The sequence below is a fragment of the Pollicipes pollicipes genome, unplaced genomic scaffold, assembly GCF_011947565.3.
Source record: "Pollicipes pollicipes isolate AB1234 unplaced genomic scaffold, Ppol_2.1 Scaffold_4881;HRSCAF=5763_pilon_pilon_pilon, whole genome shotgun sequence".
NCBI lineage: Eukaryota > Metazoa > Arthropoda > Thecostraca > Pollicipedomorpha > Pollicipedidae > Pollicipes > Pollicipes pollicipes.
Genome location: NW_023596576.1, coordinates 29,856,402 through 29,868,481, shown reverse-complemented (window position 1 = coordinate 29,868,481; position 12,080 = coordinate 29,856,402). Strand labels below are relative to the sequence as shown.

The following is a 12,080-nucleotide window of genomic DNA, read 5'->3' as shown; positions in this document are numbered from 1 at the left end:
GCTGTTGGATTTCTAGTAACCGTGCAATGTTTGCTTGTTGTCGCACTAACAGCCAGTCGGCGCTTTGATGTTCGTCTCTGTTCCTGTAATACTCACAATGTGCTTACAGATGGCTAACGCTGCTAATTTTTTATCACCCACGGCTGGTAGCTATTTATGTCGCGTATTTATATTTTGCTGGGGTGTCGCGAGATTGAAGCCCGACTGCTTTGCCCTGGCCCCTGAAACAGCGCTGACTAAAAACATGTGGGACTGCGTCGCTGCAAGTCGAAGGCAAGCTGTTGTGGTCCCAAATGGGCGATGAATAAAAGCTATGAAGCTCCTCCCGAGTTTGTCTTGCCCGGACCCTGGGCGCTGCGAGTCGTCTCAGTGCGCAGGTTACGTTGCATGAGACTACGGGTTGTCAAGGGCGCAAGCTCTGCCGGGCGCAGGCTCCAACACGGCCCGTATCGCACAGACCGGAGCGGAGGCCGTCGGGGTCTCCGAGACCATCCGGGTTCGCCTTGTTCTCGCTCCCTCAGTCTGCTGTCTTGCGCTGTCGGTATTGAGGAGAACGTTCTGCAAGGTCCGTAAGCAGTGCCTGCTTCGCTCTGAAGATCGATTTTCCGGTGGGCATCCGCGCTAAAAGCCCCTGAAGTAGATGTCGTTTGCCCACGGCCCGAAACTCACCTCACCGCGTGACACCTACGGGTCACAGGTTTGCAGTTTTATTACTGTGGAGCTGGGTCGCAATGGGCGGGGCACGCGCGAGCCCCCACGCGTACGTTACACAACGGCACATCACGCGCCAAAAGACGATCTGAACACGCGATTCCGGCGACGGCCCAGACACACGGCGGTGGTCATCTGGCTGGGCGGGGCAGTGCGGTGAGAGGCGGCACGGGAGCACGCACAGCCAGCTGGTGGTCCGGGGCAGGCCAGCTGATGGTCCCGGGCAGGCCTCAGGTCCGGGCAGGTCAGCTGATGGTCCCGGGAAGGCCAGCTGATGGTCCCGGGCAGGCCAGCTGATGATCCCGGGCAGGCCTCAGGTCCGGGGCAGGTCAGCCGCCGTGGCTTCCAGTGCGAGTGCTGCACATGATCAAGCCCCGGTGCAAAACGTATCGAAACGTGCTCACACGTGCTAGGTGTACGGAACGACGCCAACGCAGAACATTACATTTTAGCTCACGTTATTGCTTCGGTGGTCGGGAATGAAGAAGCACTCTACAAGCCACAGTTATAACAAAATACAAAGTACACGTGCGTGCACACATCACATGGAATGCAGCCACCATTGCACGCACATCATTCGCTGAGATCTGACCCTAAAGGCGCTTCACCGACACGACGATACGACACGCCACGACACAGAATACGCGGGCGGCCCGCCGACCCAGCCTCGCGCGCGTGATATGCATGATAGCGTCCCAGCCGCCCCCCGCAGCACCCAGTGGCCGGGTAGCAGCACCGCCGGCGAGCCAGTGCGGCGAAGCGAGCAACCGTCCGCCGGCGGCGGCAGGCCGCTCAGACACACAGCCGCCGCCGGCTATCCGGAGGAGATATAGATGGAGACGCGGCTCGGAAACCGCGGGCGCGCAGCGAACCCGACAGACCGTAGGTGAGCGCAGCTGCAGTCGAGGAACTAGATACGGACACTGGCTGCTGACGCGGCAACCGAAAGGCGCGACAAGAACGACGGCTCGGGGGCGGCAAGGCTGCGGCGAACACTGCGAGGCGCTGGACAGTGCGATCTGACGGTCACAGGTGGCAGCACCGGGCGGCGCAGTTGGTCTAGACGGCGAGAGATGGCCCTACTAGTCAGGCGTCACGTCGGGCGCGCAGTGCTTGACGTTGAAGGCGCTTCGCTTCAGCTCGCGTACCACGAACTCGATGTCGGGCTTGCTCTTGTTGGCGTAAGCCTCCGCGATAACCTGCGCCGCGCGCTGATGATTCACGCCTGCGAAGTCGGGGCGCCATCAACGCACCGCTCGGGCACCGTCGGCACATTACGGCAGCTGGCCAGCTCAGGCGTGAGTCAGGTGGACGGCGGCGGCGACGACGGTGTGACGGCGTTACGACGTGAGCACATGGCGTATGACTTCCAGGGCGTCGTGCGGTTCGACAGCTCAGTGTATGTGATAACGTGCACATTGTTCAAGAAGGAAAGCCGTCAAGGATCTTAAACATGCAAGCACATTACCCCAAGTATACCAAGAATTGCAACCACGCACACCATGTCGATTTAATTGTGTCAACACTCCCCAGGGTCCGCTGCACGTCTAGCTCCATCTTTAAAATTCACACTGAAGTCATTTGACGTACCGACCAGCTTTTTGCCGTCCACGGATTTGATGACTTGACCAACCATCAGACCACCGGCACTGAACGCCGACCCATAAGGCTGCAGTGGATAGGCACCGTCAGAACCTGGCCCACCATCAGACCACCGGCACTGAACGCCGATCCGTAAGGCTGCAGCGGATAGGCACCGTCAGAACCTGGCCCACCATCAGACCACCGGCACTGAACGCCGACCCGTAAGGCTGCAGCGGATAGGCGCCGTCAGAATGCTAGCTGCGCACCAGTCATCATGCGGGTGTAAGGGGGGAATGGTGTTCAGATGGGCATCATCCGCCGGGCTCACTGTCTCCCAAAACTGCGCACCAGTCATCATGCGGGTGTAAGTGGGGGAATGGTGTTCAGATGGGCATCATCCGCCGGGCTCACTGTCTCCCAAACATCGGTAGAAGGCGATCGTAGCTAAGCCTGGCAACGTTGAACCACAAGCGCTGGAACCATCTCGCTAACGACCTGTTAAGATAAGCGTATTCATGACCTACAGGATTCTGCGTGCCGTAAGGCGATTCACATGACAGTCGGCTCTATTCGTTCTCCCGTCTTCGCAGTCGTATGTGTCAGGCATCTGCTGAATTCGGGTGACGTAGCTCTGTCACCGGCAGCTTATTTTGGAGAAGGACCAAGCAATTTCTACTTTCTGTACATAAAATTATTCACCATTGGATTACGTGTAATTTTACACGTAAATGAAAACACAGCACACCTGGCTTTTGGTTTCGGGTGGTGAACGTCATGCCGGTGTTCACTTCACGCCCGGGATTGACACGGCACGCCGCGCACGACGCGCACTCTGTTATCTGATTTGACCCAAAACGGTCGGATGACTTTGTCCCAACATTCTCTTGCGACATGCCCAGTTAACGCCGTTTTCTCCCAAGCACGCAGTTATCTGCCGGCGGTCTCGTCGACGCAGCTGGAACGTCTCGCGGCGGGTCCGGCCGCTGACCTGTATGTTGACGTCTCGCGGCGGGTCCGGCTGCTGACCTGTATGTTGACGTCTCGCGGCGGGTCCGGCCGCTGACCTGTATGTTGACGTCTCGCGGCGGGTCCGGCCGCTGACCTGTATGTTGACGTCTCGCGGCGGGTCCGGCTGCTGACCTGTATGTTGACGTCTCGCGGCGGGTCCGGCTGCTGACCTGTATGTTGGCGTCTCGCGGCGGGTCCGGCTGCTGACCTGTATGTTGACGTCTCGCGGCGGGTCCGGCTGCTGACCTGTATGTTGACGTCTCGCGGCGGGTCCGGCCGCTGACCTGTATGTTGGCGTCTCGCGGCGGGTCCGGCTGCTGACCTGTATGTTGGCGTCTCGCGGCGGGTCCGGCCGCTGACCTGTATGTTGACGTCTCGCGGCGGGTCCGGCCGCTGACCTGTATGTTGACGTCTCGCGGCGGGTCCGGCCGCTGACCTGTATGTTGACGTCTCGCGGCGGGTCCGGCTGCTGACCTGTATGTTGGCGTCTCGCGGCGGGTCCGGCCGCTGACCTGTATGTTGACGTCTCGCGGCGGGTCCGGCCGCTGACCTGTATGTTGACGTCTCGCGGCGGGTCCGGCCGCTGACCTGTATGTTGACGTCTCGCGGCGGGTCCGGCCGCTGACCTGTATGTTGACGTCTCGCGGCGGGTCCGGCCGCTGACCTGTATGTTGGCGTCTCGCGGCGGGTCCGGCTGCTGACCTGTATGTTGGCGTCTCGCGGCGGGTCCGGCCGCTGACCTGTATGTTGACGTCTCGCGGCGGGTCCGGCCGCTGACCTGTATGTTGACGTCTCGCGGGCGGGTCCGGCCGCTGACCTGTATGTTGACGTCTCGCGGCGGGTCCGGCCGCTGACCTGTATGTTGACGTCTCGCGGCGGGTCCGGCCGCTGACCTGTATGTTGACGTCTCGCGGCGGGTCCGGCTGCTGACCTGTATGTTGGCGTCTCGCGGCGGGTCCGGCCGCTGACCTGTATGTTGACGTCTCGCGGCGGGTCCGGCCGCTGACCTGTATGTTGACGTCTCGCGGCGGGTCCGGCCGCTGACCTGTATGTTGACGTCTCGCGGCGGGTCCGGCCGCTGACCTGTATGTTGACGATGCGCGGCAGCGGCTGGGACGTGTTGGCGCCGCCCTCGATGACAATACCCAGCAGCGGCTTGCTCTTCGGCACGGTGATTTTGATGTTGCCCTCGGGATCCTCCAATATGGGGCTCGCCGGGTATGGGTCCAGCTGCTGGCATAGCACGGGCACCATTTCTGACGCTGGAAGTGTCATGATTTGTGTCATTTATGCCCGTCTTCAGAACACTGGTTCCACTATTTATCCATGCATCTATCCAGATTGCCGTTTGCATAATGTGGCAAAATCATGCTTGCTTTTTGATATCACATGTAAATATGCAAGCACTCCAGCCCTGATGACAGCGTTTCAGCAGGTACCGCATGCACACACTTCGCCACAGCACATTGTCAGGGCATTGAAAACGGCGCATTGTCAGCAATCTGTCTGACGGCGAGGACAGCGCACACCTCCCTCAGGCTACAAAACGCGCGTCAGTGGGCCGTCTGATCGGACGCGCTTCCCTTCCTGCGGCGCTTACCAATTCCGGTTGCGCGCTGGCCGGCCGCAGTCTGGCCAGTTCGGTGAAGCTCTGGTCGAACAAAGGGTCGGGGGTCATGGGAGCGGGCCGGCCCCGCTCCGTCAGCCGTGCCAGTCCCGGGAACAGCGCGGCCGCGCCCGTCAGCCCGGCCGGCTGAAACGGAGCCGGGCGCCGGCGGCTCACAGGGGGGGGGGGGGGGGGGGGGGGGGTGGGGGCTGTCGTCGGACGTCACATGGTGGCACGATGACGCGCTTAGCTATAGCGCAGCGGCCGGCGCGCGCCGCCAACAGCGTCGACAGCCAGCGTGAAAACATCGGCAGAAAAGTATTAGTTTGCACTGGCAGTCTGGAGGGAATGCATCGCGACGTGTCACGGACGCATTGGCATATGCTCGAGTAGTATCTGTGCGTATCTTACCACGCTGGGACTGGGGTGGCCGCTATCTTCTACATGTCGCTGAAATACCACTCGGGGGTGGTGGGTGATCGCCCAATCTTCTTCGACAAGGCCCCTGAACGCAAAAATCAGGATTATGACAATAAAAGACGAGGTGCATCGTTACAGAAAGATTTTCTCAGAGCTCAAGAGTTGTTACTTGCATCTGATAGCAGCAGCGTCACCGCCAGAGGGCACGACGGGGGGAGAGGATGACGGCGGTTGGCCAGCTCACTTCGCTGAAGTATGTTCGTTAAATCTACGGCAGCAATGGATAAAGGCCGATGTCATCATTTAATTAGTGACCGCGATGTCTGCTATTTTTTGGACAACGCAGGGGGATTGAATGTCTGAATACAACAGCGGATGTCGGTAGCACAGTGATTAAGCTGCGCGTGTGGAGAACCAGAGATACGGAGTTCGATTCGCCGCGGTATCCGCCCCTCCTGCCAGAGGTAGAGGCATGCAACACCGTGTAGCTTCATCTGCTGAATACGAAGTTAAGCCCCAATAACAGCAAATGGCTAGCATAGGCAACTGTCAAAGCTCAGCCAGGCTGAACCAGTCCACTGACCTGTAATGAGGCGCGGCGTGTGTGCCGTTGGGAAGCTCGACACCTGAGTCATCGCTCGGGGATCTCGGAATCTGAGGTTGTCGAGGACGCCAACAGAGGGCACTTGTGTGGTAGCCACCGACGCCAGCCTCTCGGAAAGTTGAAATGCATTGATAATAAATTATTCGCCGATGCAGTTCAGCATGTTATAAAGGAACTAGTAGCCTTAATCATAACAATCAACGCTTATCGTGGAATCCTCCAAATCAAATGCCTTACATCACTGCAAAAGTATACCTACCAATTTTAGGCTGCTGTTGTATAACAAAGCCATAAGTTCGCTAGCTCCAATGCCTGTTTCCCGGCCCAATGAGTTGCCTTAATTATACCAAATGACTTCTACTCAGACCTAAACTGAGCGCTAGTTCGACGAGATTGGCAGAGCCCGGCCTCTGAGCAGATAAGTTGGTGCAGTCCGCATAATATCCGTGTGGACACGTACCGAATGGTCGACCGGATGGCGGCGGTCGGCTTGGTACGCCGTCTGCCCGTCGGCGTGGTAAACCATCTGGTCGAACCGCAGCTGATCGACCGGCGTCACGATCTCGCGCAGCTCCGTCAGCAGCGTCAGCTGGAGGCGAACATTCTGGGTCACGGCTTGCTTGGATCCGGACCATTTCGTTGAACCATGAACCGATGGAATTTTGGACACTAATCTTGGCCTCTCTTGACTCCCCTGTTGCCTGGTTCAAGGCGTAGACTTGGTTGTGACGGTAAACATGCAGTGTTTCCAGCTGCGTGCACTAGGAAAATAGTGAATGATGTTTACCGATGCATGATCAACCTCAAAATATTCTTTAGGTATCTTTTAAACGGTCGTTTTAGCAAAACCAAGCCCGCCGTAAGGTGGGAGGTCTTTTATAACAATACTGGACTTTCATAATGCCAGGAAGCACTGGTTACGCAAGTTTTCAAGGCACCATGGCTATGCTGGCAAACTCCACGTTTCGAGCTGCGCTCATGGTCACAAATGGCAGTCATGCATTGCGACGATGACCTTAATCGACTATGGTCGGAACAAGATCTCCTTCTGCTTTACCCACACGATATATCAACTTCCCGGCTTTAAATTCAAGCGTTCATGATCAGCATCAGATCTCCAATGAACCCCATCTACACCAGTACTAAGGCGGCGTAGTGTTCAACCTTCCTTAGCCCAGTTGGTAGACCATTTGGACCCGAAATATTGACTCCGGGGTTCAAGTCCTTCTTGAGGTTTACAATTCCATATCCCTCAGGGGAAGAAATCATCTACCCGCAAAACGGCTGCGCAGTGCAGTTCTTCACAGCCGAAGCATGGGACAACAAGAAACATGATATAAATTACAATGCATGTAATTTCAATGTAACGTAGGAAAGCGCGTATAATTTTTGCGCGACGTCAAAAACTTCACATGTTTTTTTATTTTCTGACGAATGCAGGAAAAAACACCGAAGATGAACGGGACGGAGCTCTCCGTCAGGGGACCACGCTAGGCTTTATGTTACCAGGCCCGCTCGGAGCCGCTATCAGAGCACATCAATATTTTATAGCTGTCATAGTTGGTATCAAGTGTGATATCGGCACGGCGCGCCCGTGCGGCACATGGTGTACTCACGCGGCTGGATAATCTCATCGGCCAACTTGGCAAGATGCATCGTCTGTTGTCTCGACCTTGGAAACGATGATTAAATATCGCTCCAAACACCAGCGTAGCGTGCAGCGTTTAATACGCGCTGAGGAAGTTTCGCTGAAGATGATCGATGATGGAGTTCCCTGGCACGCCACGGCGAGGACCAAACAGGAAACTTGTTGAGCGCACAACCATGGAGCGTGCTCTAAAAAACACGCTCCTCGATCACCGAAGTTCTAGGGCGATAAACGGTTACCGCGGCGACAATGAATTGCGTTCTTTCGCTGGTTTTTTACGGTAAAAAAACGTTGGTAATGATGCGCAAATTGCCGTTTACCGTCCAAAGCGAAGCGAGCTCGAATGCCATGTAGGCATCCTATAGGCGATGCAATAAGATGCGCTAATTATCTATCAGCTCCACTCCGGCCAAGCTAATCGCACCAGACAGGCACGCAGCGTCGACCTCTCAGCTCAGTAGCAATCGCACCAGACAGGCACGCAGCGTCGACCTCTCAGCTCAGTAGCAATCGCACCAGACAGGCACGCAGCGTCGACCTCTCAGCTCAGCGGCAATTGCGGGCCGGGTCGGCGCGCTCCCAGCGTCCTCCATCATCGTACCGCCCTGCCTCGCTCGGCTAATGGTGGTGTTGCCCGGCGCCGGGGCCAGCTTTTTCGGGGCTTCGCCGGCGCCAGCGTACGGCGGCGGCGCCGGCAGACGGGGAGGGGCAGTTGGCCACGCCCGCGCCCGCGGAGTAGAGCCGGGCGGCGGGCATGCCGGGCTGACCCGGGCCAACCAGTCGCGGCCGCCGCCGACCCCCCCCCCCCCCCCCCCTCCGGCTGGCTACACCCCATTCGACATCGGAACGTTACCATTCGGCTGGGCGGGAGCGCGAGGACCTAAACACGGGGACCTCTTACGGACTGCGCAACCAAGGGCCGATGGAGATGGTGGGAGAAGGTGAAGGGGGTTACCGTCCGAAGCAGGCCGTGGAATCAGCAGCAAGTGTCTCTAGTTGGCAGTAATCAGCACAGAAGCTGAAACAGGATCATCGTAAGTGCCCATTAATTGGACGAAATGGAACCCCGCAATACTCGGCAGTTGCTTGGGTGGCGTGGGGGACGGGAGGGGGGGGGGGGGGGTAGTGGGTAACAACCAATTCACTCTGATGCCGTGAAATACATTTTCTGAAAGTTCGGGGTGAGATTAGCATGCAATTCTTGTTTAGCGTGAGTGTCAAAGCTATATGCAGCATCGCCTAAACTGACGGTGAATCGATTCATTGATCGATGCTTGTAAAAAAAAACAAAAACAGCTCGGCACTCACCAGTGACATCCCGCCCTGCTGAACGACCATTTCAATGATGCATACTTTCCTCTGCCTATTTGTTGCGGCCCATCATGTAGTACTGAAATAGGACCTCCCCAACAGGGCAGGTCAAGCAATACTGTAATGACAATGCTTTCCATATGTTGGTCAGGGTCAAACGTTCACGAAAGATGGGTAGGTCATATCATGCCTCACTTGTTCCTACGCATCTGTGCGATGCGATAGTTGTGAGACCCTTATGAGTTTAGAGTTCTTATGATGATAGTAATTGACCCGTAATGTGCTGGGGTAGACTGGGTAAACGGCATTATCAAGCACATATTAGATGTATCGATAAAAGCAACGTTTGAAGCTGTGCTTATAGTCACGGGGTGAGTAGGGGTGTTCTCCATTACTTTATACGCTTATGACAATAAGTACTGCACGAAATTTCCGGGATTTGACAATCTAACTAACGATTGCTTGATAATGTGTTTGACCAGAAACTACCTCGTCGCATAATAAAGGTCAACTTCTTTCAGCAAAAGAACTCCAAAACTCAAAATGCCGAAAAATCACGAGCTCAAGGCCTTTGTGGCTTATATGAAGTTAGAGTCTAAACGTCACTTGAGTTTAAGATTTCAAGAAATTTCTGTGATTACATCTGCAAGGCTTGAAAAATACCCTCTCCAGGATAAATTATAGAGGACGCTTTCCAAGTCTTGTCCATGTCCAAGTTTAAACATCAAGTCGATGCCTGTCTCAGAATGGTGGATCAGCCCAAATCAAACCTTATCAGGGAAAATGCTATCATGGCTTCGGCGCTATCAAGTGTGCAAAAATAAGGAAGAGAATGATTCAGGGTGTCTCTTTGCTTTCTCGATTGAGGCCAGTTGCATACAGTGGGCTGCGATGGTGGCACCGCAAAGGAGAGCTTTTCTTGAATGATCTGTTAAGAAACGATGGCGCACACATGCTATTTGATTAGCTGTGCAATACGTTAAGAATTCAAAAGCCGTATTTAAATCTCTTCGGATGCTCAGCATCGCTACAATCTGCTTGAAAAGGGGAAGTAATTCCACAAGCAAGGAAGACACTCAATTGCAAAATGCGTTCCAACAGAAGGGACAGGGTGAAAAATATATATGAATCGTGTATACATTGAAAAACAAAAGAAGCACAAAATGTATGGGAACCCAAATATTCGAAAACTAAGCGATGTCCTTGCCCTTTACTTGGGACAAATGCATCGTGAGAGAAGAGTGCAGCAAAGTGCATGCTACGTTATATATATATATATATATATATATATATATATATATATTCATATGAAGATAAATCAATTTGCAAATCGTCTCAGAGACGCATGTTATTTACAATCATTTTTCGGCGGGTAACGTTGGACATTCAGCATGAACATGTCCCAAATGCATTGAGCACAATGAATCTTTCGTGTGAAAGTCCTGGGCGCATGCATAATAAAACTTTTTTGGGCACAAAATCACAGAGGCTCACTAAATAGGCTACCTCAAAACGCATCCTGCTGGTGCTTTGGGAAAAATTCGGAACCATACTTCACCTGTGTGCCGCCGCCAGTAAATATGCCATATCGAAAGAGCTGGCTTTACGTCAGGATGGCCTTGGGTATAAACTTATCGAACATCGCAGCTTGGAATACATCTCGGCCGTAATGATACGAACGGCGAACAGTGTTCACGTTAGTGGTAAGTCCGGCTACCTGATGCGTGCGACGCATGGTAAGTCATGCTGAAGCTCACGTGTGAATGATGTGTTATTAGGGCCTTTGGCGGGTATGATTTTCTGTACTCCTTCCACCCATTACACTTGGAGTTGCGCCCATACCCATCCGCTACCAATTTGTTTTATCAGTTTACTGATCCGTAACCCACCCATTTTCATTTCTCCATCCCTTAAGTTCTACATTATGGAAAAGTTTTCACCCAAACTTACCCTTTTGCGGTATTGGTTGCGAAACTAGTGTGAATGTAGCTAATTACGACGAAAATGTACGCAAGTGGTAAGAGTTGTCCAGTTCCTTGAAGCTTTTACCCGGGTATTTCCTAAGCGTCTTACCCATAGCCGTAACCAAGCCCGCAGTTTTGCCCAAATATATTCCCAACCACCCATAGCCGTAACCAAGCCCGCAGTTTTGCCCAAATATATACCCAACCAAACACTTTACCCATTTCATGTGGTTATCCATGAGCATACCCAGCCCGTGAAGTCATCTAGGTCCCGCGTCGTTACAGCATGTAGGTTGTGGCCTGTTGTGAATACGTGCGAGTTGTTCGCTTTCCTTTCGTCGGTGCCAGACTCCCATATACCGCACCGGCACCACCCAGCGCGGTTGACTGCGACGAGGCCCGGAGCGGCGCCGACGACGGCGCGACTGATCACTGAGGTGTGACCTTGTGAAAATATTGTTTTGCGTTTTATTTGTAGCGTACATTAAAATCATGGCGACAAACTGAGAGAGGTTATGCAAAATTAGCTAACAAATGGGCCGACGTGCACGTTGATTGTGCGATCACCGTGCGTTCCTGAAATAGACATAATGAACCTCTTACACATCGGATGGATGCAGGAGAAAATATCGGTGGAAATAGGGTGTGTTCGAAAGGCGTGGATTCCGCGTCATTCCACGAAACATTGCAAGTTTGATCTTGCATGAGCACAAAACTAGAACATTCCTCGGGATAGTCTGCAGAACAATGCAAAGTCACTGGAGCACTTGCCGTGGATTTTCATCAACATGGAGGCTCCACAGGGGAGGGTTAGGTCGACAGCCGAACACAAAAAAGAAAGTGGGTATATTTAGTGGTGTCTGCTGTCGTTTTTTGGTCTAGAAGCACTTTGAGACAGAAAGCAGTGCAGGGTTTGTCTGAAATATGGCGCGCGCCGTGCATACAGTGTGAGCGAACACAATGCATTCCATACTGATGCACAAGACAAGTTCGGTGGATTTTTCCGCGTGGCACTGTCTTGAACACTCGCAAGGAATTTTGTGACTTCACATGGAATATTTCATCTTTTATGAGCTCACCCGTAGCGAGCTTGTTCAGAGGCGGCTGACGTGACCTCGTCTTGCATTACTTCAGCCCAGATGTCCAGCTCTTGTTCGACCTCACGTGATACTGCTTGGCACCCTTTAGGGGCCATTAACCCTAATGCATTGTCTAATACCATAT

General features: G+C 54.0%; 1 protein-coding gene across 1 annotated transcript in view; it reads right to left on the bottom strand.

The window, feature by feature from the left end:
- Window positions 1-698: 698 nt before the first annotated feature.
- dysc (whirlin protein dyschronic) overlaps window positions 699-12,080 on the bottom strand; it is a 54,598-nt gene continuing 43,216 nt past the window's right edge. Inside the window, exons 12-18 of the mRNA XM_037223341.1 lie at window positions 6,394-6,522; window positions 5,913-6,040; window positions 5,321-5,414; window positions 4,904-5,056; window positions 4,387-4,533; window positions 2,302-2,380; window positions 699-1,936 (exon numbers count right to left, since the gene is read on the bottom strand). Of these exons, the coding sequence (XP_037079236.1) occupies window positions 1,794-1,936; window positions 2,302-2,380; window positions 4,387-4,533; window positions 4,904-5,056; window positions 5,321-5,414; window positions 5,913-6,040; window positions 6,394-6,522 (873 nt within the window). The 3' untranslated portion in view covers window positions 699-1,793. The remainder of the gene's footprint in view (window positions 1,937-2,301; window positions 2,381-4,386; window positions 4,534-4,903; window positions 5,057-5,320; window positions 5,415-5,912; window positions 6,041-6,393; window positions 6,523-12,080) is intronic.